The 27,946-nt window shown below is 41.9% G+C and overlaps 1 protein-coding gene across 1 annotated transcript in view; it reads right to left on the reverse strand.

Moving 5' to 3' along the window:
• Positions 1-1,543: 1,543 nt before the first annotated feature.
• Positions 1,544-27,946, reverse strand: part of Exn (Ephexin) — a 344,579-nt gene continuing 318,176 nt past the window's right edge. The window contains exon 24 of the mRNA XM_080273353.1: positions 1,544-2,413. Within this exon, the coding sequence (XP_080129479.1) occupies positions 2,157-2,413 (257 nt within the window). The 3' untranslated portion in view covers positions 1,544-2,156. The remainder of the gene's footprint in view (positions 2,414-27,946) is intronic.

The raw sequence follows: 27,946 nt of genomic DNA on the forward strand, positions 1-27,946 counted from the left end.
CACACACACACACACACACACACACACACACACACACACACACACACACACACACACACACACACACACACACACACACACACACACCTTGGTGTAACATGCAATACATCAGTGTCATTCAAACAAAACATCATAAACATTAAAGATAAATTAACACCAACACTCAGTGCCTTGAGGTCTCTTGCCATACAACATTTGGACACAACAAAGAAACCACCACCACAGTATACAAACAATACATGTGTTCAGTGATGAATTATGCAAGCCCTGCTTGGACTTCTAACCTAACTAAAACACACTAGAACACCCTACAGACCACACAGAAAAAGGTTCTAAAAATAATCACAGGTGCACAGCTACTACACCAACAGACCACCGATATCAAGAAACCTAAGTCCTCAAAGTCGAGGATCACCTAGACATGAGAGGCACCCAGTTTCTTGCTGCAGCCTCCACAAACCCACACCATCCACTACACTACATGGCAGCACATCCATACACACCAAGGAACATCAAAACAACACCCAGCACACGATATCATACACAAATACTGTCATCTCTCCCCCCTCGCTTGTCCCAGACCAGCTTCCAGAAGCATATCCATACTCAAATCACTCCCTGTTCCATTCAGTCACTCAAAGACAACACACTGCTGCATGCATGGCCTCCTGATATCCACCCTTCTGAATCCTATCTCCCTCGTGAGGACAGGGTCCACCTGGCCAGGCTGAGATGTGGGAATCATCCAGCCCTCTTTCGTTATCAGAAGAGGGTGGATGACTCCACCGCTGATGCCTCTCCGAGATGCAACACGACGCCCCATACTATTAACCCATTAACCGCGGGCATTGTTTTGACCCGACTCCCCCCCCCCCCATGGGGGTTCCAGCCAAAATGTAAACAAACTTTAAACCTTTATAACTCTGCACGGAATAAATCTAGAGCGAAAAATAAGGTACCATTAGAAAGTACTAACCTTCGGCTTTGCAATGACGTAGGTTTCACGATTTCATTGACTATCATTGGATGGGCAGTGCCATTAGAAGTGGGAGGAGGGAGTCGGCTGGAGTGAAAGAACTTAATAGCTACTCTCCCTTGAAACAATTGGCACGCAGAAAAAACGCGCAGTATTCAAAATATTCACAAACATTCCAGAATGACACCTGCAGTTTGGTCCAGTTTTTGCAATGTCATTCTGGAATGATATCCGCGGTTAAAGGGTTAAGTACATTATGGAAGACTGTATTGCACACAATCACCTGCACCAACAACACAACATACACTCCTTGAGAGCTCTGTGGGAAAGCCCGGTCTCGGCCGTGGCCTTCCTTAGGGACTCCGGACTGTTCGGCCAGACTGTCTAGGGAACAACTACTACTACTACTACAGGATGTGCTTGTACATTGTATCGTAATGAAATTTTTCCTTTTAACTATGGTACTTACTGTAGATGGGTAATACACAGCTAGTAATTTACTTATAAGGAATACAGCAAACAAGTTTTTGATTATATTATAATATAATTAACAACCACTATATACATTCAACTTTACTGTACTCAGGTCTGTTATATATATATATATATTTATATATATATTTACAATGTACAATACTGATAAAATTATTTACAATAATAAAAGTGAGCTTTCTTTTCAACTGGCATTACATGGCATCTTACCAAAGGTACATTTAAAAGGTTTTGTTGGGTTTTATGCTAATGCTGGTATGTTTCCATCAAAAGACCCACTAAACAAACTATAAACTTTGAAGCAAAGAATTTTGATCCTATATATCTGTAGTGAATTTCAGGTTCAATAGAACTTGTGATGATAATCAACCTAACATTACTATCACATTACCAACCATTGCTTATTTTCTTATACTGTAAACTTTGCATTTTAATACATATTACCTGTTTTTATAATCTTTGTCCACAGGAAACATGTGACTAACATTTACATTCACAGTGTGCACCATGTAGGCAGCTGTTGCACAAACTGCTGTCTTTGTCACACAGCACAAGGTAACAGTTCTTTAATTTTTATTAATATTTCATGTCATACTTTATTTTTGTAATACTGTACTAAAAAAGCTGGAAAGTTAATCATGCAGTAACTTTTGAGTATTATGCTGAAGTAATTCACAAGTCATTCTATCTAGGTAATTGTCTGAGCCTGAGAGGATATAACATCCTTCATGGTGATGGTCCTCCTGCGGTCTTTCCTCTTCTCTTCCTTCTCATAGCGTTCTTTCTCCTTCTTCAGTTCATCCAGAAGTGTGCCAGAGATGGCAAGCAGACGGTAGCGCTGGCGAAGATTGCGTGCTCGTACGTGAGTTGATGATATCTCCACTGTGAAGCTGCCTGGGAACCAGCCACGTTCTTGGTCTCTGATCCTTTCTCCTTGATACCAACCTGTTGACATCACCACAAGATCAGTTTGTTGCAATGGTTTGTAATTGATAGCATCCTACTAATTCTAGGGAATATAGCTTTTGGAAACCACTTCAGGTTTATGGCCTGTGATTAAGAAATTCAGAGGTTAAAGCTATGATGATACTTCTAACTACTACATATCAGTAAGTTATTTCCTAAACTAGATTTCCCCCCCCCCCCAGAGTAATATACACTAGGTACTACTATTATGTAGTCCACTTGCTTGTTTACAGTGTATTATGCATTCTGTCTTGATGTTTCTGCTATACTATGTGGCCTAATGGCACATCCACTTTTATGGTATAAACAAATTAAGTTGGATTAGGTTAGGGTAGGCTAGACTGGGTTAGATAATGCTATGTTATGTTAGGTTTGGTCAGTTTGATTATGTAATCTAGAATAAGTAACCATATCTAACTTAACATAATTAGATTAGGTAACAGTGCCTAAGTCTATCTATCTATTTATCTGTTGCCAGACACCATAATCCCATACGGGGTGGCCATTTGACTCTGAGTTACTTGTTTTACAGGGAGGGGCACTAACCCTCCACCAACCCACTTGACACGTAGGGAGCACGTATGGTTTGGTTACATGGTTACCCCCCAGCGTTGTAAATGGTTTCTTGGCTTACAGGAAACCATTTGGCTTGTCACTCAATGTAAAGCCACCTGTAACGGAAAGAAAAGCATTAAGTAGTGACAGGAAAGATGGGAGAAATAGGAAGAGAGGAGGGCAGGCACAGAAAAAGAATGATAAAGGCTAAGGAAGAAGTAGGCAGCACTACATCAAGTGATTGGATGATGGTCGCCACTGCCTACGTGTTACCTAATTAGCCTAACCCATCCCATTCCAACCTGATTTGACCTGACCTTCCTCTTCTTACTTGGGAATGAAGTGGCATTAAGTAGACAAGGATGCTATAGTGTAAATAACCTGGTAGGCCAACTCCAGCTTAGTAGGCTGCATGCTGTAGTAGCAATATATGGTATATAAATGTATGTATATAAACAGAGAGAGAGAGAGAGAGAGACCTTCCTGGGCTGGGGGGTTACCAAGATAGTGGCTAGCTCTTCAGCCTGGAGAGATCCTTCCTAATCACTGGGCATTATTAGCCAAAGCTTAAAACAAAAATAATAATAATAATAATAATCTATCTATCTATCTATCTATTGCCAGACGCCATAATCCCATAAGGGTTGGCCATTTGACTTTGAGTTATTTATTTAATGGGGAAGGGCACTAACCCTCCACCAACCCACTTGCTGACACGTAGGGAGGACGTACGGTTTGGTTATATGGTTACCACCCAGCGTTGTAAATGGTTTCTTGGTTTACAGGAAACCATTTGGCTTGTCAGTCAATGTAATGCCACCTGTAAAGGAAAGAAAAGTAATAAGAAGTGACAGGAAGGATGGGAGAAATAGGAAGAGAGGAGGGCAGGCACAGAAAAAGAATGATAAAGGCTAAGGAAGAAGTAGGCAACACTACATCAAGTGAGTGGATGACGGTCGCCACCACCTACCACTATAATAATAATAATAATCCATCCATCCATCATCCAATCCTACGTTGCCCCATGAGGAGCGTAGGAGCCCAGGGCTAGGCAGTTGGTCCTGACATTTAAGATGAAAGTGACCAGCCTCACTCATCCCTGAGTGGCATTACATGAGCAATAAACCCCAACCACCCCTTGGATACAAACCTTCACCACCTCAATCTGATTGGAGTGCGATAATTACCCACTAAACCACCAGGTGCCAAAATTTGGTTATATGGTTACCACCCAGCATAGTAAATGGTTTCCTGGTGTATAGGAAACCATTTGGCTTGTCGCTCAGTCACCCACAGGCATGGCACATCCCTACTTCAGTGCAGCAGTCAGATCAAATAACTCGGTTCACTAGCCATATGCACCTCATCCCTAGAATCTTATACACACTCTTCACACAATTCAATGACTTCCCATGTACTCCATATACATTAATACCTTCCACGGTCCCTGCCTATCCAATCTTTTTCCCATTTTTTCAGATATTTCTCAAGACAGTATTAGAAGAGGAAAGAATTAAGGAAAGAAAGACAGAAGAGGATGGAAGGAAAGAAGGATGGAGGAGAGAAAAGGGCAGACAACCGAGAGCAGCATTACGTTGAGTGGATGATGATGATGATGATGATAATAATAATAATAATAATAGTAATAGTAATAATAGATGAAGCATTATTGTAGCCAAATGGATTTTAGTGATGGAACTCAGAGCAGAAATTTCTAGTGGATTTTAGGAAATAACCAAGACATTTAATTCTACAATGACCCTTTAAAAAATATTTGTTCCAAATATTACTTTTCCCTGTCTAGTTCTTAAAATATTACTCTATGTCATTAATTAGGAGCCATTACTAGGCTTGTCAATGTCAAGTCACCTGAAAAGGAAAGAAGAGTAATAAAAAGTGATAGGAAGATGGAAGAAACAGGAGGATAGGAGGGCAGACACAGAAAAAGAATGATAAAGGTGAAGGAAGAAATAGGCAACACTACATCATGTGAGTGCATGATGTTTACCATAGTTTCCTGTAAGCTAGGAATCCATTTACAGTGCTGGGTGGTAACCATTTAACCAACCCATACGTGTTCCCTACATGTCAACAAGTGAGTAGCTGGAGGGTTGGGGCCCTTCCCTGTAAAACAAATAACTCAAACACAAATGGCCACCCTGTATGGGATTATGGTGTCTGGTTATGGATAGATAGATAGAATAAATCAGGAGAGGGTACCTCCAAAATTATACATAGTTCCTTGTATTTTAACCAGTGGTTATCTCGAGTTATAAATTTTCAGTCAGCATGGTGTAAATGCTAAGGAATTATTGAATGTAGAAAATGAAAGTAACACAAATGTAAGTGGTTGAGTAGCAGCTGGTAGAAGAGAGGTGACTAGGGAATACGATGGAAGTATTAGAAGCAATGAAGAAAGAATGGGGAAAACCCCAGGAATTGATGGAGTGTGTAATGAAATGTCCAGATATAGGGGAAGGTTAGTGATGGATATGGAAGATGTCCAGATTGACCTGGGAGGAAGGTAGGATCCTGGGGGATTGGAAGTTGAATGTAATTATTCCCCTAAACAAAAGAAAGAGGTGTGTGGCAATCACAGGGGTATCTGTCTTCTCAGTGTAATGGGAAAAATATATGGTAGGCTATTTATTAACAGAGTTAGGGAAAGAACTGAGGAATTAGTTGGAGAAGGACAAAGGGATTTTAGGAAGAGAAAAGGTGAAGTAGATCAGATATTTGTTCTAAGATATCAAGTGGAGAAATATCTGGAAAAATGGGAAAAAGATTGGATAGGCAGGGACTGTGGAAGGTATTAACCCGCTGCGTCCCGGAGACGTGAATTCACGTCCTCACATGATGTGCACTCATATCCCGGAGACGTGAATTAATGCGGCAACATTGCAAGGTCCCTAATTTGCACAATTTTCAATTTTCGCGAGTGATTTTTGGCAAGTATACACGGGACACCTTCCTCTATTCCTCTTCAAGATGCCAAGCAGGAACAATGCCTTACACCGCATAACCTCTCCCCCCCCCCCTGCATGCCATTGTCTCGGCAATTCACCTGTTACCAATGACCTGGCCAATGAAGACATTCAGGGCCAGAGTGATTCCCCAATCGATGACAATGTGGAGGACAAAGTTTACATAGCATCAGAGGAAGAAACAGTCAGAAATGATGATCAGGTAATGTGGGAAAAAAAGGTCATGAATGGTGATGAGTTAGTGAGTGAAACAATGCTTATAATGCCTATATTACTGTTTGAAAACCAATATACTCTTGTACTACATATAAATTCGTACCAAGTGGTGAATATGCTCTTGAAGCACGTACAGTAATCCAGTGTTGTGCTGCACTTAGTTCTTTGCACTGTGAGTTATAATTGTTTAACATCGCACGTTGTTCTTAACTGCACCACGCCAGTTTCAAACGCCAATTTGCACTCCACAGTTAATCCTTTGCACTCTAAATTCTAATTTCTTAACACTGCACAACACTGTAAATTCCCTTGTGGTCTAGGGGCGAGATATTGCAGTTTATTCACTGTTTATTCACAAAAAATGAGCACGTGTGGCTTCCATTGCGATAGGTATCTACTCGCCATCGAAGTTAGGCAGTAACTGTTGAAGTGTTGGTGACTGGGAAACAGAGTTGCCAGATCGCAACGGCCACATTACCAAACTCTTCAATTTTCATTACCAAATTCGTAAAGCTAGCATTTATTTGTCACTAATTATATATGCAAGTGGAAATACATGTAATCACTCTTCTCATAATTAACAGCATGTTGATTATTTTCACGCTATGTTGTCTAGCAGATTAATCAGAGAGGGCAAACAATCCACCATCTCCATCCTGTGTATCCTCACACATGTGAAAAGTCCATTAGGTAATGCATTATTCTGATTCATTACCAAACGAATTTTTCATTACCAAATTGGCCCACATTTGGTAATAAAAATGCCAAATGGCAACCCTGACAGAAGAGGGGGGAGGAAGGAAGGGGTGAAGGGGCCATGGTGTAAACCAACTGTTTGGTGCTGCACAGCAATTTCAGATTACGGGTGGGAAAAAATTCGGATTTTTGGGGTGAATTTTTTTCTTTTTTGGGCCATTTTTGGGTTCCAAAGGTCCAGGCCCACAATGTCCAGTAAGTGGGGTGTCTGGAAAGTGGGCATCCAGAAAGTACGAAGATTACCGTATATGAGAGGGGGGGGGGGTGCGAGCTAGGAGCAAGGCAGCGAAATGGCGGGGGACAGGGCAACATGGAGGTGATTTGTTTGTGGCCACCCCTTATGGGATAAAGACATCTGGCAATAGATAGATAGCTTTCTATCACATGTTCATCCTCACCACAAAGCTCCTTCACTTCCTCATTTGTCATTCTGTCTCTCTATGTGACTCCAAATGCTCCTTTCAAAAAACTCATTTCCACTGCTCTCACTCGTGACTCGAGTCCCTCCAACAAGGTCCAAGCATCATTTCCATACGTTAGAGTTGATATCACAATACTGTCATGCAACGACTTTTTTACTTCCATGCTCACTTCCTTCTTCCTTATCATTGCTTTCAAAGAACCAGCAACTTTTCTTCCTTGTTGTACCCTTTCAAGCACTTCACCCTCTAAATTTCCATCCTTACTCATCACACTACCCAAGTACTGAAACACACTCACATGTTTCATTTCTTCCCCATCCAACCTCACTGTACATTCAATGACGTCATTTCTCTCGAAGACCATAACTTTACTCTTCCCCACATTCACTTTTAGATCTAACACACTCTCCCAGACTCATTCACCAAGCCTTGCAGCTCCCCCTCATGTTCATTAAACAACACAGTATCATCTGCAAACCACAGTACAGGGAGTTTCCAAACACTGCCATCTCTCATTAGGGCTGCTCCAACATCCACTGCCCTACCTAGTATCAGTTTTATAACCCCATCCATATACAGATTGAACAGCCATGGAGACATGACACATCCATGTTTCAATCAAACCTTCAAATGGAAAAATTCACTCGGTTCACTGTTCATCCGCACTACAGCCTTTGCACCCTCATACATACTCTACACAGCATTCAGCAACTTCTCATTTACTCCATATATTCTTAATACTTTCCACATTCCTTGTCTATCCACCCTATCATATGCTTTCTCCAAGTCCATGAAGGCAGCATACAACTTCTTCCCCTTTTCTAGAAACTTTTCCACTAAAGATCTAAGAATCAATATCTGATCTACACAACCTCATCCCTTCCTAAAACCTCCCTGATTTTGTCCAACTAATTCCTCTGTTAGTTTCCTAATTCTGTCAATACGTATCCTACCACATACTTTTCCTATTACACTAAGAAGACAAATCTCCCCCCAACACGCACACACACATTGGATATTGTTGAGGCTGGACGGGTTGCCCTCTGCTGCTCTTATACCTAAGCATATAAAAAATGAGTCAGCCTCGATACTGAGCTAAAATTAGAGATGTTTTAATATTATAGAGCAAGATTAAGCAAAAAAGTGAAGTCCAAACAAAGTACTGTGTAAATTTTAAAAAATCAAAAGTCTAAGGAATTCATAAAACTGAGCCAAGGACATCTCACACCAGGTGAGTATTAAAAAAGTGAAAGCTCTAAGGAATTCGCTGATTGGCAGACAGACTGGCACCAGGGACATCTCGCACCACATGAGTAGTAGGGCAATGCCAGACTGTCAGCAGAAATTATCTTTCTGTAAGATGGCATTTTTTCCCAGAGCCTCTAGGTAAGAAGAAAAGAAGTAGAAAACAGAATGATGACTACATGGAGCTGGTTGAAATGAGTACATTAAATAAGTGGAGAAACTGAATAAACTGGAAATAAAACTTTCAAACTGGAAATCAGTGAAATAAGAAAGCAACTGAACCTACAAAAGGAAAAAAAAAAGGGGAATTAGTGAAGGAACTATACGAAAAAACACAACAATAGGTAAGCTGAGAGCTGAGGTGAATACTCTGAAGAAGAATATGAGCAAAATGGGAAATACTGTACAGTAGTCACCCATGAGAGAGTTTTGGAGGAGTTCAACAATGATACAGGAATATTTAGGCAAGCAGGTAGTCGGACAGAACAAAGAAGTGATACTGATGAGAAGATAACTCCGGCAAATGAAATAAGAAATTGCACAGAGGAAGTACAAAGTACATGGGCAAGAGTTGTAAAAGCAAAACAAGATCTAGAAAACAAGGTTGAAGCAAAAAGTATGACAAGGGAGGTGAAAGAAATAAGAAACAACCCAAAGCTGATAAAGGAAACAGCAGAGATTAACAAATCCACAGTAATTACTGGTAAAGATGAAGAAATATGGAACGGAATCACTAGAGACAAAAAAGAGGTGGTAAATATAATGAACATATTGAAAGATATATAGGAGGAAATTTGCGAGAAAGAGACAGAGGAATTTTAAAGGCTGGGGAAATACGAGAGATATAAATTAAGGTCCCTGAAAGTAACCTTCCAAAGTGTGAATGCTATAGAAGGAATAATAATGCTAACAACCTTAAGGAATCAGAGGAATTCAAAGATGTATGGATAAAACGATGCATAACTCGGGAAGAATGGGGATTACAAAAGGGAAAGAGGGAAGAAACAAGAATGAAAGATCAGAGGATGAGGTTTTATTTTTTTATGTATATAAGGTAATAGGGTTGCAAAGTAAGATAATGGTACACAAACAGCCAGAACTAAATAAAGGAGGGTGATAGACGCAACTAATGTCAAATATGTAAACAGCATGACTAAGGGCAACTATCATGACCTAAAACGAATACTTTATAGAAAAAGATTGGGAAAAAAAAGCTAAGAGGGCAAGATATAAATGTTAAATGTGAAAAATTCAATGAATATTCCACAGCACAAAGACATGGAAGTTAGAATAAAGAAATGGTTTAATACCAAAGGTAAAAAGGCAAACGAGAAAAGAGATTAGCTGTGGATCAGATACAGATGACATAATAGTGGGAGAGCATAATAACAACTACAAGTAGGCAAGAAATTATTGAAAATTATTATACAAGGATAAGGAGAGCTCAAAACCAGTTTGAGGAAGACATTACAAATAAAAGTTCTGATCAACCAAGCAGTTGTACAGCTACATACGAAGCAAAACCATAAAGTCAAAGATAAAATACAGTCCATCATGGATGAGGGGAAAATCTATCAGTGGATATGTGTAAAGTACCGAACAAAAAAACTGCAGTCAGTTTTTATGTAAGAAGATTTGATAGACATGAAAATGAACAGGAATGCCCACACATATTAAAAAACATACAGGCGGTCCCCGTTTTACGAATGGTTGACTTATGAATTTTTGACTTTATGGTCTCGTACTTTCGGTACAGTACAGTATTCAATAATTTCATGCAAACCTCGATTTACGAGACCCCTGGATGAGATACCGGTACTCTGGAATAGTGATGGGGCAGAAATACCACCCTACCCCACCTATTGTAGGCCTATCCCCGGTTCTGTGATAGGTTTTTATTTTTGTTATTTATTCATTTATTTTTTTGTGGATTTTGATGATATTTTAGACATATATTGTGTTAAGTTGATTTATAAACTGAGATTAATGTGTTTTAGTCATAGGTGGACTGAGCACTGTCATTTGGGGTGTGGATTCTCGCCCATCAGACGAGGTAAAAACTGTGGAAAACTAGGTGACTCAACAAAGAATATTTCGTGTTTGACCACTGACTTGTCATCTAATGTATCATGGAATACATAATAGTAATTTAAAATAAATATTAATAAAGTCACTCTTACTTAACGCGTGATCTGAGTGCACAAATCTCTTACAACACGAAAGGCAGTTTCTTAGGCTAGGAAATGGTTAAAACACGAAAATGACATATAACGCAAGTCAAAACATTTTCCAATTTTTTAAAACCATACTACATTGCAACGATAGGGATTATGTGGCCTGAGGCCACAAATTATGGTTTAACCCTTAAACCGCGGGCTTGTTTTGCTTTGACTTGCAGCTCCCGCGGGCATATTTGTGCTCCGACAGACTCTCTAAAAATCTTTGCCAAAAATCAGTTACTAGTCCTAAAATATTAAAATCACATATGCTTATGGCACATACCCTCAGCTTTCTCCTGGGGTGTTTGTTGAGCCTTCGTCGAGTACTGTAGGACTTGTGGAGACCTCTGAAGTTGGGTAACGAAGTCTCCACTTTACACTTCCCAACAACTTGTAATATGATTACCACAGCATGTTACTATCACTAGAAACACTATTCTATGATTCTCAAATAGTTTGGAATCCATTAAAAAAAAAAAAAAAAAAAAACTGAAAGCAATGAAAATTACGAGGGCGTATGACCATCCCACTTCTGATCGTTCGCTGCTGGTGGTGTCATTTATTATTCATAAAAACACTCACAGTTTATATTTCTATTACTATATAACACATATATATATCTACAGTTTTTATCCATAAGTTTCCTTCAGTAATAGTAGTTTATTGTCACTGTAGGGATTCAATTTCTTTCAGCAAAATACGTAGCATTCACTTTCTCGTCCTGTATACGAGCATTGAGAGTGAATGTCACTTTCATTACTCCTTGTATTTGTGGTAGGTCGTGGCGACCATCATCCACTCACATGATGTAGTGCTGCCTACTTCTTCCTTAGCCATTACCATTCTTTTTCTGTGCCTGCCCTCCTCTCTTCCTATTTCTCCCATCTTTCCTGTCACTTGTTATTGCTTTTCTTTCCCTTACAGGTGGCTTTACATCGAGTGACAAGCCAAATGGTTTCATGTAATCCAAGAAACTATTTACAACGCTGGGTGGTAACCATATAACCAGACCATACGAGTATGTGCTCCCTACGTGTCAGCAAGTGGGTTGGTGGAGGATTAGTGCCCCTCCCTGTAAAATAAATAACTCAAAGTCAAATGACCACCCCTTATGGGATTATGGCATCTGGCAATAGATAGATAGATAGATACTCCTAGTATATATACTCGTATTCTTATAATACTACTCATTTACATTTCTATTTACATTCTCTATTTTTTTTACATTATTTACATTTCTATTTTATATACACTGTGTTATGCACTATCACTTGAAGTAACTAATAAAACTATTTTCCACTGTTCACTTATATTTACATTCATTGCTTTCACTTGCTGTTTACACATTATTTACAATTCCACTTGCACTGTTTTACTCAACAGAAAGATCGTAGTCACTCTCTTTCAATTGTCAGGCCTTTACCTCTTTCCACATGAGGTTTAGTAAGGGGTAAAGGTCACAGGGCCCTTTGCATGGGGCTAAAAAGCGGCAGAAATTAGCAGGAGTGAATCCGACATACTTTCACCTTGAAAGACGACAGTGAACTGATAGTGGTATCCTTCTGCTGCCCGGCTAAGGTGAGTGCAATACTGCCAACTTCAGCCTTGTGAGACCTGCTAATATATAGCAATGAAATGACTGGCAGGAAACCAAGACAATACATAATAAATTAGGTAGTTCCAAGTGAATGTAAATATCACTTAGGCTTCTCCCTTCCTTTCTTATATATATTTTTATTACGAAAATAGATTATACGGCATATTTCAAGGGGAAGTAAACAGCGAAAATTAGCGAACGAGTGCACGTGAGGTGTTGTCAGGTGATAATTAGCCAATTCTAGGTGTATGGCACTCTCACTTACCTTATTTCTTTCTTGTATATATTATTTGGTATAAGAATAGGGCATAGGGCTTATTTCAATGGATGAAATCAGTGAAAAATTCCAGGGAAGATTTACTTAGCGTAGCACGGCCGGGCAGGCGAGAGGATAGGGTAATGGAGGGGAGGTAGGGAGGGGAGTCAAGAACGGGGAGAAATGGCTAAGTTGTCAACAATGGATGGGAGTACAGATGAGATTAGGGGTGCTGACTAGTGTTGGACATTGGCAGTACTGATAGATGATGCAAGCCACCACTTGAAAGCCAGGGCGAATTCAAAATAACACAGAATCACAAAATTGACGCCCCGCGGTATGATCCCTTGCTCCCAAGCGTCACAGAAGCGATGCCCCGTGGTTAAGGGGTTAAACAGTTTTTATGCAAAAAAAAAAAAAAAAAAAAATCATAACACAATGGGATCAGACATAACGCAGGCAGTCATAGTCATAGAGCGGGTTGCATCAGCCAATGGCATATGGCTGTCACGCGTCTGCGCGTGGTGTCGTCACGGTCCACTGAGGATTCCTGCCCCACTTCAGCCTACCCTCTTCCTACTGTCTGGCTCCACACATCCTTTTTTTTTTTTTTTTTTTTTTTTTTTTTTTTTTTTTTTTTAAACACCTGACCTAGCCCAACCATGCCGCTGCACATGACCCAGCGAGATGTCAAAAGAGTCTGACCCAGGAGCAGAAGCTTGATGTCATCAAGCGGAAGGAGAGAGGAGGATGTAATTGTGCCGTCGCCAAGGTGTATCAAGTCAATGAGTCAACTATTCGTATGATCCTAAGGAAGAAAGACATCATTAGGAAGAGTGTGTGGACCTACAGGGAATCTCCAATGGACCAAAGGATTCGAGTGTCTGACCCAATGCTTGTTATGATGGAGAGGTTCCTGATCATGTACTTGAACCGAAAGGAGAGGGAAGGAGTTCCAATCGACTCCATTAACATAAGGAGGACGGCCCGCCACTTGTATGCTGTAGCTTGTCGTAAGGTGTCCCAACCCCCAGACAGATTTAAGGCGTCGAGTGGTTGGTTTGCCAAGTTTTTGAAAAGGAAGGATTTGAAAAGAGTACAGGTGACAGGAGAACGAGCATCAGCAGATGCCGGAGCAGCAGAGATGTTCGTGGATGTCCTAAACAGAATCATCTGCAACTGGGGTTACACTACTGAACAAATTTATAACATAGAAGAGACGGGTCTCCTATACAAGAGGATGCCAAGGACTGCCTATATCTCGAAAGAAAATAGGCAAGGCAGGGGTAGGAACATTGATAAGGTAAGCATCACTCTGTTTTTGTCTTGCAATTTTGCAGGCCATAAGATGAGGCTATTAATTGTAAGTAAAAAAAAAAAAAAAAAAGAAAAAAAAAAAATTAAGTTAAAACATATGAATGAGTCCAGGGTTTATTGGGAGAAATCAGAGACAGGGAGGATGACTAAGGATATACTGAATAGGTGGTACAAGAAATATTTTATTCCTGATGCTAGGGGAAGGTGTGAGGAGTTGGGCATACCATTTAAAATCCTGTTGGTGCTTGACAACGCACCAGGGCACCCCAGCCTACTTGGAGGGTTTGCATGAAATTGTTAAGGTAGTGCTTTTGCCAGCTAGCACTCCTGCAACCCCTAGACCAGGAAGTGATAGTTTCTTTAAAGTACCATTATGAGATGATCATGCCTGCGTATCTGAGAGAGGCCACAGACAATTGTGAAGAGGAACATCTCCTCCAGGAGGAAGTGCTTGATGGTGACCAGGATTTGGAAGCATCTGATGTGGAGGTTTTGGATGACCCAGCAGATCCCCAGCCGGCTCCCTCCCATTCGCCTCTGCCTGGCCCAGCTAAACCATTGCCCTGTTCTTCTTGTGTGCCTCAGCCTGACCCTTCAAAGCGTCGTCTTTTAACTGTGGCCTCTTTTTGGAAAAAGTACAATATGAGGAATGTCAACACAAACGTTCGTAAGGCATGGGATTGGGTGTCCGTGGCAACGATAAATCACGCCACTAGAGGTGGTGAGGTGCAGTCACTACAGGGTGTGTGGCAGGAAGTGGTATGAGCATTCAAAGCCATGCCAGGCTGCGAGATGGTGCAAGAGGAGGATTTGGTTGAGGTTGTGGAAGACAACATGACGCTAGAGGACGCCATGCAATGGACTGAAGAGCTCGACAGGAAACACTGTGAGGCAGAGGAAGGGGGATCAGGTTGAGGCACAAACCACAGCACCAGTTATGACCACAGGTCGCATAAATAACATCTTGGCTGGTGCAGAGGCGCTCAAGGAAGCTGTCTTGGTTTATGAAGTGGATGAGGTTCGGAAGGCTGATATGCTGGACACCGTTGAATGCAATGCGACCATATGAAGACTTAAGGCAAGAGAAAATATGACAGCATCACCAGACTTTACTCACCCAGTCCTTTTGTCCTCAACAGATGCTAGAGCAGGAAGAGCCTGAGGAAGATGCTATGTCTGTGGGTTCCCTTAACTCTGAGGGATTTGTGCAGGAGGCAGAAGACTTGGAGCAAAGGATCATGGATGTACAGGATTTATCTTCTTCCTCAGATGAGGACTCCATGGAGCCAGCAGCAAGAGAACCATGCTGGGAACCAGTAAGAGTCCTACCCAGCCTCGGAGCCCCACTCCTCCTCCCCCCAGGAAGCCCACAACCTCTTCAGTTCAAGGTGAGAAATCCTCCAGTGTTTGTATGTAATGAAGTCATAATTAGGCTGGTAAATGTCCTGGGAAAAATCCCTGAATACTGTCCTAAAAGGCAAACTTGGGGCTGGCATGGATACCATGAAACCCTTTAGCATGTAAACACATGGTCCTATAATGCGAAAATCTTATAAAGTGGGACCTTCAGGGGACAATATTCGAGCGTTATGTGAGAGCTCGCTGTAATTATGAAAGCCTCAGAGAGTAAATATTTCATGCACTGACGAAAACTGTGACATTGATAAATCATGTGTTTACTTTCGGGATGTTCAAGGAAAAACACTTTGAAAATACCAAGGAATTTCTATATAAATGTTGGAAAACAAGAGAGAAGAAAATAAAGGAGCTCAGCAACCAGAACAGTAACTTAAATGACATAAAGAGGGGCTGTTTAGGCTATCCTGATTGCATCATTGATCAATAAATCTTGTGTTTACATTTGGGTTGTTCAAGGGAAAATGCTCCTAAATACAAAGGAATTTCTACGTAAATGTTGGAAGATAAAAGAAAGTAAAGGAGCTCACCAACCAGAACAGTAACTTAAACGACATAAAGAGGGGTCGTTGAAAGGGCTATCCTGATCACATCATCGACTGACATATCATGTGTTTACATTTGGGTTGTTGAAGGGAAAATGCTTTGAAAATACAAATGAATTTCTAAATAAATGGTAGAAAATAAGACAGGAAAATAAAGGAGCTCAGCAACCAGATCAGTAACAAAATTTACATAAAGAGGGGCCGTTGAAAAGGCTCTCCCGATCACATCATTGATTGCATTCCCCATCAAGAGAATTCCCCATCAAAACATCAACGCTTCTCAGTCACAACAATTCGCACCTTGGACGATTCTGTGTCACTCATACATTATTATCACACAACAGATGTTTATTTAATTGTCCCAGGACCGTTTGATGGTGGGATTGCATATAGTGCTGCTGCTGCTTCTCTACCGAGTTTGAATACGAGTCGGAGATCATTTTCTCCAATGACCCTGACTGGGTACAAGTGCGACAGGCACTGGGTTTAGGCTTAGGTTAGCCTTGTTTACAGCTGTTAGGCCATTTAGATTGGCTTTCGACTTTTTTGTGGACTCATTTGGGTGGGTTTAGGACTTGGTTGGGGGACTACCCAAGGCTCAAAAACGCATCCCTGTACTTTATACGTTAAATCTATCCCGAGATATGATACCCCGCCTAGAGATGGGTTTTTACTTAACCAACTGCATCATTAAACTGGGGTATGCCTGTACATGCGATATTCAACACTTTTCTATAAAACAGGCTTTGTGTTTCTGCCCAACTGTAGCCTAATGTCAGTGTTCCAAGCACATTTAATAGGCTTGGTACGCTTGGCTAGGCTATGATGTTCATTTGGTTAGGTGTATTAGGTTACATGCATTTTCAACTTCCAAAACATTCTACTAACGACCATTTACTCAGAACGTAACCTGATCATAAGTTGAGGGACCACCTGTATGTATATCGGAACAAGAGGTCCAGGAAGAGAGGAGTAAATTCGACAGAGAAAATGCTAATGGTCTGGACGAGATTTCAAGCTGGGTATTACATGAATGTGCAGAAGAGTTAAACAGACCAATACATTTAATATCCACAGAATCCTTATGACAAGGTTAACTACCTGATATCTGGAAGAAAGCAAACATTGTTCGCTTCTTCAAGAAAGGAAATAAACAGAATCTACTCAACTACCAACCAGTATCACTGACTGGCATCCTAAGTAAGATATTAGAAAGCTGATACAGAAAATTTGGGTAAATCATCTGGAAAAACACAATGTGATAGCAGAAAGACAGTTTGGTTTCAAAAAGGGAAAATCATGTGGTATTAAATGTATTAATCTACTATGATAGAGTTGCAGAAACACTGCAGAAAAGAGATGGCTGGGTAGACAGCATCTACAGTAAAACCTCTTTAACCCGCCCCGTCCTGACCACTTTTCCACCACTGACTCCCCCCAATCCCGACCAATTTTGGAAAAAAAAATTTTTTGGCTCAAACCTCCGCTTTTGGTGAGAAACAAAAAATTCATAGAGAAATCGCTCACCTGAGGTTTAAAATACTGGATACAGGTAGCAGTACCCCTTATCTTACTGGGTTTTCTATCAGGCTGGCTCCAAAGAAAATGTGTTCTGTGGGAGGGTAACTCTTCCACACCACTCATAAATGGTATTTATTTATTTGGTACGAATTTATATGTAGTACGAGAGTATATTGGTTTTCACACAGTAATACAGTATAGGCAGTATATGCATTGTTTCACTCACCAAACACATCAACATACCTGACCTTTTTTGGCGACATTACCTGATCATCATTTCTGACTGTTTCTTCCTCTAATGCTGCATAAACTTTGTCCTCCACATTGTCATTGATTGGGTAACCACTCTGGCCTTGAATTTCATACCATGGCATGACATGTTTTTACTGGCCAGGTCACTGGTAACAGGTGAATTGGAGAGACAATGACATGCAGGGGGGGGGGAGGTCATGTGGGGTAAGGCATTGTCCCTGCCTGGCAGCTTGTAAAGGAAGGTGTCCCGTGTATACGTACCAAAAATCACGCGTGAAATTTGAAAAATGTGCAAATGACAGACCTTGCAATTGCGGCGCATTTATATACGTCAACAGAGTCAACGGGAGTCACAGTGACAAAACGTTCAGACATATATATATGTCAACGGGACACGGCGTGTTAAGTCAGAATAATAGGGGCCGAGATAATTCCGACTTATGGAAAATGCGAGACCTCCAGATGAACCAGAAAAAAAAAATCATTTATTGTACCATATTAGCAGAGGGTGTTATCCAAGCATAAGGAGGGCCTTTTGGTAGGATGTAGAGGTGTTAGGGGGGCATATGATCACTTCTGTGCAACATTTTCACATCTGTGCAACATTTGGGAACCTTGGATGCCATGCTGGTAATAATTAAAAGTGTGGAACACGGAATCACAACATGAGCGGGCACGAGAGAGTATTGATGCGAGTGGTGGCAGACGCTAGACTGGTGATGGGTCCTCGGTTTAAAACATGATGAACCTATGCATCATGCCGAGATTGGATTTCCATTAGAAGACATTTTACAAATTGGGAGTTTTTTTCCAGGATTTTTCTGACAATTTTTTGGAAAGAATTAAATTATTTTCATCATGGAATATCATATGCCATGCCGACTTAAAAATAATCCCAATTAAAAGGGTTCCAATTTATGGAGGTTTTATTTTACAGTACATCCCCCTAATACGCGACTATATGAGTGTCAGAGGACTTAGTGTACTAGGAATTCGCGTACTGTGAATACATAAACTTATGGGAAAAGTTACATATGGGCGGCACCCCCCTTCATGGGCAACCCTTGAGACACCTTTCAGACCTAAGTATTGTACTCTACAGGGAAACTATCTAACATATTACCTAAGATAAAGTAAACCAACAAGATTATGGCTTCACTAGGTAAATCAACAAGGATATGGCTTAACCAAACCAACAAGAATATGGCTGCTCACCTTTACCCGTTCTTGCTTCTTGGGGGGAAAATGTCGCGTACTCGAGGTAACCCCGGATTTGGGCCACTCTTTGCTCCCTGTCTCACTTACAAGGAGTTCAATTCACTTACTAATAAAAATTACAGTAAAATTAAAAAAAATAGGTCCTCGCGTACAAGGGGGCTCGCATACTCAGAACTTGCGTACTGTGGGGATGTACTGTACAGTACTTGGATTTCAAGAAGGCATTTGACAAATCATCACACCAAAAGACTTTTATGGGAACTGTACCATCAAGGAGGAATCCGAGGTAATCTGTACTGTTGGATGCAAGATTTTCTCAGAAAAAAGGGAAACGAGATTAGTACTAAGGGGAAATTACTCATCATGGAGAGAAGTGACAAGTGGAGTTCCACAGAGCTCAGTGCTGGCACCAATTATGTTTTTAGTATATATAAATGACACAGACAGCAACACTGGAAATGGAAGCTGTCTCAACTATGTTTGCTGATGATGAAAAAATACAAACGAAAATTACAAAAACTCTCACAGAGAGCTACAAGAAGAATTAAATAATCTACATGTGTGGAGCAGTAGATGGCAAATGGAATTCAGCGTGGAAAAATGTCATGTAATAAACTTTGGTAAAAGAGAAAGAAGACCAGACTGGGATTATAAGTTAGGAAGTCCAACCCTACACACATCAGAAAAGGAGAGGAACTTAGGAGTGATTATCAGTAACAGACTATCACTGGCTGACCACATAAATGAGAAAGTACAGAACATGTATACACTACTTGCTAAAATGAGAGCAGCATTCACACACACACACACACACACACACACACACACATATATATATATATGTATGTATATGAAGACATGCTGAGAAAGATAATCACATCATTCATTAGACCAACCCTGGCATATGCATCTTGAATCCAAATCTTAAAAAATAACATGACGGGGGACTGGATCCAGAGAAAGAGAATGGCATGTTTTCAGCATGTTTCTGCCTTTGTCTGAATGGGCATAACATTCCATCAGATGGCACAAGACTGGGACCTGTCACTACAGACCACCAAGTCATCCTGTGAAATGATGTGGGGGATCACGGCCAGACAGAGGCGAGTGGTTTTTAATCACTATGTAGCTGAATACATACCAGCCATTCAGGGCAGTACTGTACTCCCAAGGAGGATGAGAAAGCTGGTGATACGGAGAGCTGAAGCTCCTGTTTCACTAGCCTTCAGGATACCCTGACCATCCCCCTTTACTGGCCTTTTTCAGTGTGACACTTAACACAGAGGTAAGCCAGCATACTCCCAAAAACTTTTCTCTAACTGTCCTATGAACTACTCTACATGCCTTTTACATATCACACAATCTACTATGTCACAGGGGTCAGTCCCACAAAGGGCAGGCAGCCAGAAAACTTTGCCCCTGCAACCTAGTGACAGACCTGAGGAGAGGCGTGGCAAGGGCTCCATCAGCGTGGATTTGGGGCCGGGATGGGATGGGACTAGGATCTGTCAGAGGGTACAGCACATTGCGATTCCCAGGCTGCCACTTCCACCAAACAGAGAGGAATCCATCCCTGGGAGTAGTACCCCAGGAGGTTGCCCTGCCACTGGGTGTATAATGGTGGGGCATCTACAGTGCCAAGGCATACTTGGAAGGTGTCCCTCTAAACTTGGCAGGGTGCCCTTAGTCCACTGCCATAGCTGGTGGTCTATGGATTCCTGATCCTTTGCCTGGACTTGGGATTGTGTGGGTGGGCAGGGCCTGTGGTCCATCTCCTTTATTTACCACCGATATGACAAAAATTAAACAAAGCAAAAGCAAGCCTTGGAAACCAAATCACCTACGGGGTTCAGAGTGGACTGAATACAGAGGCTACGAGAGGTCAAGCAGCATGGATAGCTGCCATCTGGTGACCAAGGCAGGCATGTTAGAGCTTTTATAAACAATATGAACATTACAGTACAATGCTGTTGCCTTCACTGGCATAAACATAGTCCCTGTCAGAAGGCATTGGACAGAGCCAATGGACAGTGTGGGATAACACAAGTAGCATTCCACTGGGAAGGGAGAGTGTACCTGAAACAGGTCATTGGTGGACAGGAAGCATGACTTTACTCAGGACCCACACCAGAATGGGAGAGTCGGGATGAAAGACACTGAGAAAGGGGATGTACAGTACAGTAAAAAAATGTGTTGGCACTGCTTAACCTGAAATGCTATATGTTCTACCACAAGCTAGAGGGGAGGGAAGAGACATAGCAAATGGGCAAGGCAGGGACACTGGCTTTACCACGAGAAGGGAAAGGAGGATCCAAAGAAAGTCTTCCCCTCTCCTATCAAGTCATGTGAGGTAAATGTGAAGGTACCAGGAAAAACAACTGATACGTATCCAACAAAAAGGGTAGTTAGTCCACAAGAAGTCCTTCCAACCTACTGTGCAATGCCTCTATTAACACTTCATAAAGGTACACTGTGAAACCTGGCATCACCTCAGACTGTAACCAAATGTTGGCCTGTGAAGGAAGCAGTGATGCAAACCTCTCCCCCTCCCCTTCCTCTCAGTAGCCAGGACAGGGGAAGGGAAAGCCTAGGATCAACAAACAAGAGAAAACTAAAACCCTCCAGGTGGCACTTAAATCTGCAATAAAAATACCACAAGCAGCACAGAACAACAAAAACCAGAAAGAGAAAATGAAAAATACAGCTAGAAACAAACACACACACACACAGGAAGAAAGGGAAAAGCAAACAGGCATGCTGCAAAACTGGCAGAAAAATAAAGTAGATCAAGGATGTCTAGACAACTTCGGGCACGCATGACAGGAAAGGAGGAAAAGAAGGATCACAAGCCAATGAAACATAATGATAATTAACCAAGAGAACAACAAAAATGATGGCTTGGGCTGGGTGCTCAATCAAAGATGACTTGGTAAATGTGACAGATGCTTTGCTCTGCCAGCATGTGGATCAAATTATCTCTTAGCTGTCTTACAAAGTAGTTTTTTTTTTTATGCCAATGTCTAACTAAAGAATCTCTGATGTAATTTATCTCAGCTGTGCAAATTTAGTGTAATGGGGGCCAATCAAAGGCTTGGCTCAATCCATAGCTTTGAAGCATTCTATTGGGTGAAGCCAGTAAATTACCTGAACTCAAAGAAATTATAGTAATTATACTGAGGAGGGTAACTAATTAGCATGCTTATTCATTACATGCATTCCCAAACAAGCATGCACAGACTGATTAACACTACTACATCTGTGGCATATGCATGCATACATCAGATTGGCAAATTACCTTATCTGCATCACAGTTACCATAGGTAATTCAGATTAAACCTGGTCACATACTGCAAGAAGACCCAGTACTGTTAAATTATTGCAATTGCATTATGTGCCCTATGTAAAACTCTTAGATCAGTGCAAATTAAATATATCGGACAATATGTAGACTTCAGAAACATACTGAAACCACCAAATATCAGCCTACATGTTCATTGGGTTGGTGGGCCCCAAGTCCGATGAGAGTTCATAAGGAATGACCTCGTTCTTTCTACATGATTTAGGTGTCATACTTGCAAGTGATAGTTCCACCTGCTGTGCCTAATTGGCAACACAGGAGACTACACAGTCCCCCCAATAGCAACCTGGTTTGTAGACCAAGATAAAGTGAAATAGGGGCAAAAGATGTTGTGCGTGTGTGAGTGTATGGAACTGTGACAGCAATGAGATATGCATCACATTGGCCAGAAAATAATACAACAATATCCTGTGTTAGTTCTTTCCTGCTGTTGGATAGGGTTTAGTGGGAAGCTACACATACAGCTATAGTAACTGTGGATAGGAAGAACCAAGTGCTCAGTTCCAGCAAACTACTCACAAATAAAAAACGATAATGTAGAGAAGAATACCTTGCAAACCTAACCATTCAGCACACACACACTGAAACTCGCATGCAAACTTAAGCTGCCCTTTTCCTGCAGTCCACCATCCTCCTTTCAGGCAACAGGGAGGATGCCGAGGGAATTTTGTATAAGTGGGCAGTGGAGTTGCCCACCCATAATGGTGCCACCTTGCGAAGGTACGGTATTCCTCAGTAGCACCTTTATTGTTCCTTGTGTTTGATGAAGTAACCTCAACACCCAGCAACTGTGTTGCATGCAGTCTGTACAGTAGAAACATCTGTTAATCAGCAGTTGAATTAGTTTTGAAGTGCCTTAAATACATATATATATATATATATATATATATATATCAAAAAGAAAAAAAAAATAGCTTTGTGTGAGATTTGTTTTCATGGGAACTTTTTTTTTTTTTAAATGTGTCTGACTCTGGGCAAAGGCTTCAGGGCCTATTCCCAAGTCCCAGTAGTCCTCCTTGGGGCCCAGTAGTCCTCCTACATCTCCACATGGCACTAACACCCACCATCCATAGTGAATACATGCTAGGGCTGTCTCATACATGACTGGTAGTAGTAGTAGTAGTTTTTCCCTAGGCAGTCTGGCCAAACAGCCCCGAGTCCCTTAGGAAGGCCATGGCCGAGACCGGGCTTTCCCACAGAGCTCTCAAAGAGTGTATGCTGTGTTGTTGGCATAGGTGATTGTGTGCGATGGAGTCGTCCAGCCTCTTCTGGTAGCTTAAGAGGGCTGGATGGTGCACACATCTCAGCCTGGCCAGGTGGACCCTGTCCTCACGAGGGAGATAGGATTCAGAAGGGTGGATGTCAGGAGGCAATGCATGCAGCTGTGTGTTGTCTTTAACCCATAAAACGCGGGGCGTCGTGTTTGCGACGCTCGCCAAAAAGGACATAACGGCAGATCGTTGCGTTTGTGATTCGAGTTAATTTTGAATAAACGCAGGCAAGAATGTTCCAGCTGGTATTGTCTATCAGTACCACTACCCTTTAGCTACAATTAGCATACTTTACCTTTGTACTACTGACCTCCGTTGTTGCCAAGTATCGCGTTTCCCCCCCCTCCCCCCCCCACGGCCCGGCCAGCCTGGCTGTGATACATGGCAGCACTCTGACTGCTCAGAACTGTAAATCTGCGCTATCCTCTCACAAGCAATTTATGCTAATAGGAAACGCTTGTTTCCCCAGTTGTCACACTAGCTTTTTTTCGCACGGTTTGCCCCTGTTTAGCGTCAGTTTACCGCAGGCTTTCAAAGTGACATTATGGCGAGTTCTAGCTCTTCCGAGTCAGTGCGAGCGGCCGACAGGAACGAGAATAAAGTGACGGGCGTAAGGCAGAATAAAAAGCGCGCTGCGGTGATCTTTTGGGAAGTAATATGATTGAAAATAATGTAGTATGTGTTTTTAGCTGTGAAAATGGAAATGTTTGTTGAGTGACGGGAAGACTGACGCGGCGCTGCATGTCGGCCGTATGCTTCGTTGATTTTAGCCTTATTTTCAGTGCTTATTGTACAAATACGGATTCCAAACTACCTGTACGTTGTAGTATAAAGTTTACTGTGACAGAATGAGGCTGTGGTAGAGGGGAAACCGGGTTGCTGGAGGTGTGAAAGTGAAGATTTGGTTACCCAACTTTGCAAGTCTCCACAAGTCCTTGGGTAGTCCACAAAGGCTCAACACCTGTCTCTGGAGAAAGCTGAATGTAAGTACTATCTGCCATACCAAGTATAATGTTCTAGGGTTAATCTCTGATTTTTTGCTAATATTTTCCTACAGGTACTCAGACCGCGATCGAACCCCGCCCCCCGGGGGGGGGGGGTCGGCTGTCCATTGGCCGCGTATTAGGGGTTAAGTGACTTAATGGAGCGGTGGGTGATCTGAGTGTGGATGTGCTTCTGGAAGCTGGTCTGAAGGGGGAGAGATGACAGTATTTGGGTATGGTATTGTGTGCTGGGTGTTGTTTTGATGTTCCTTGGTGTGAGTGGATGTGCTGCCATGTAATATAGTGGATGTTGTGGGTTTGTGAAGGCTGCAGCAAGAAACTGGGTGCCTCTCATGTCTAGGTGATCCTTGACTTTGAGGACTTTGGTTTCTTGATGTAGGTGGTCTGTGGGTGTAGTAGCTGTGCAGCCTGTGATTATTTTTAGGGCCTTGTTCTGTATGGTCTGTAGAGTGTTGTAGTGTGTTCTGGTGAGGTTAGGAGCCCAGGCAGGGCTTGCATAATTCATCACTGAAGGTATGTATTGTTTGTATACTATGGTGGTGGTTTCTTTGTTGTGTCCAAATGTTGTATGGGCAAGTGACCTCAAGGCATTGAGTCTTCGTGTGTGTGTGCGTGTGTGTGTTGTTTATGGTGAGGTGTGGGATGTGACTGTTCTGCTGTCCAGTTTGTGAGAAGGGTCACTGTAGATTTGGCTGGGGCTATTTTGAGACTGTTTGTGGTGAACCTTTCATGTAGTGTGTTGAGGTAAGGTTGGATGATGTGTGAAGCTGTGTTTGCGTTTTGGTGCATACATGTAAGTGTTATATCATCTGCATAGGAAGCTATGTGTATCTTTGGGGTGTGGGTATATCGTGCATGTATAGGTAAAAGAGTGCAGGGGACAAAACAGATCTTTGGGGGACGCCATTTGTGAAGTTTCTGATGTTAGAAGACTGACCGGCAAATGTTACGTGTGCACATCTGCCTGCTAAGTGGTTTGCCAGCCATCTTTTTGTGTTATTGTGCATGTTTGTGTTGAGTATTTTGTTTGTGAGGTTGTGGCGGGGGATGGCATCAAAAGCTATGCTGATGTCCAGTGTGATTATGAGTGTTCTGTGTGGTGGCCTAGCTGAATTCATGCCATCGAAAACTCTCTGTGTAAGGTCTGTAAGATGGGTGTTTGTGGAGTATAGTGGCCTAAAGCCATGTTGTGATTGGGCTAGGGGAATGTGAGGTGTGACTAGTTGTAGTACCAGTTGATCAGTGACTTTAGAGGGGGTGCAGAGGAGTGTGATGGGGTGGTGTGAGGAGGGTAACGTGGGGTCTTTGTTGGGTTTAGGGGTAGTGATGATAATGCCATGCTTCCAGATGTTGGGTATTATGTTGTGTGAGCAGCTGTAGTTTGATATGTTGGTGAGTGCTTGTATGCCTTGTGGTCCAAGGTGTTTAAGGTGAATGTTGTTTATGTTGTCTGGTCCACAGGCAGATGAGTGTTTAAGGTTGTTAATGATGTGCTTCGTCTGATTGTATGTGAAAGGTGCGTAGTCTGGGACTGTGGGGAACTGTCTCTTACGTTGGATGACACGTCGGTCTTTGGGATGGGGGTTTAGGTAGCTGACTTGTCAAAAGTGATTGATGAGAGTGTTTGCTTGTTGTTTGTTTGAGGGTATGGTGTCTGTTGTTGTGATGGCAGCGTGTGATTGTGTGGTGTTGCTGTTGGAAAGTGTGATGCTGTTTAGTGTTTTGTAGAGTTTGCTGATGTTTGTTTTGTGGTCAAGTGTTTGGAGGTAATTTTTCCAGTTTAGTGTTTGCTGTTCTGATATTGTTTATTTGAGTGTTGAGTTCTTGTATTTGTTGCACGGTGTCTTGTGTATGGGGTATTGGGGAGTGTCGCAGTGTGTCCCGTTGTCTGACGAGGCCTTGAATTTCTGGTGTGAAGTCGGGGTTGTGTCTCTTTCTGTTGCCTCTAGGTATGTGTCTTTTGTCTGCGTTTTGTATAAATGTATTGAAAGTGTGCACAGAGGTGTTGATGTTTGTGAAGGGTGTACTGTTTAGTGTTTCGAAATGTTGTTCTGTTTCAGTTACAAAGGCCTCCCAGTTGGCTCTCTTATAATTAGTGTATGTATGTTTGTGGCCAGCTGGGGTGATTCTGGTTTTGGTAGTGATGATGACTGGGAGGTGATCAGAATCTATGGTTTTAACCACTCTCCAGGATGTAGTGGGGGCGAGGTTTGGGGAGCAGAAGGTGATGTCTGGGGATGATTGGAGGAAGAGGACTTGGTGTGGGATATAGGTATGTTGGTCTAGACTGTTCAGTATGAAAACATGATCTGTCTGGGATTGCAGTACCAGCCCTCTGTCTGTGTCAGGGTTGTTGACAGGACTGGTATACTGTACTGGTATTAGCAGGGGTACTTTTTTTGACATATCGACGGGTCATCTGGTAGATCAGAAAAGTCTGCTTCTTAAGAAATCCTTATACTGTTCCCTGCCCCAGCCGGAATTCGAACCTGGGTCCATTAGGACTGCAGGCCGCCTCTCTGCCGATTCTGCCACCACCTCCCCCAAAATGAGCATTATTATACAGTTTGTGTTGCAATATACAGTCCACTGCAATCCCCATCACAGAACTGAAGTTCTGAAGTTGCAGTGAAGGCATGTTGGTTTCCAAGGTATAACATGGAGGAGGGGGGGGAGCAATATCAGTATGCAGACTATATACTTAAGAGATGATTGACTGTACTGTATGTTTGAGGTGTATGATGAACTGTCCTCAGTATTTTTTTTTGCAATATACAATCATTACTAATATGGCCCTATCCATCAGGATATGTGCTGACAAACTGCATTCCTCAAGAAGTACAGTACCTACATACCATACTAAATCTGAGGAGCAACTGTCAAACCATGAGTCCAAAAACTGAACAAAATGCCAATGTACAGTACAGTACATGAAAATCTTCCACAGAAAAATAAGGCAGTACATAGGAGGTGGAGCATAGGTAAAGGAATGTGTGATGCAGGCTGGGTAATTTTGACTTAGATGGCTGCCAGTATTGCCAACACATACCATAATTTATTCAGACTGAAAACACTTGTAGTATGGTAACAGCTAAGTCTCCCAAAGCAAATCATATGTGCAACATAGTGGAAAGTTTCTGATTTCCCAGTTATGTGAATGTTGGGCAATTAGGTGTGTGTGTGTGTGTGTGTGTGTGTGTGTGTGTGTGTGTGTGTGTGTGTGTGTGTGTGTGTGTGTGTGTGTTCTTACCTAACTGTATCTTTACAGGAATGAGTCAAGCTCGTACTGTCCCGTGTCTTAAACCATATTTATCGTACATATCCTTGTATTTGTGAATTGTTTTGGCACACACTATTTCA

This window comes from Coenobita brevimanus, chromosome 54, assembly GCF_032717465.1.
Source record: "Coenobita brevimanus isolate Jiangsu-jjx chromosome 54, ASM3271746v2, whole genome shotgun sequence".
NCBI lineage: Eukaryota > Metazoa > Arthropoda > Malacostraca > Decapoda > Coenobitidae > Coenobita > Coenobita brevimanus.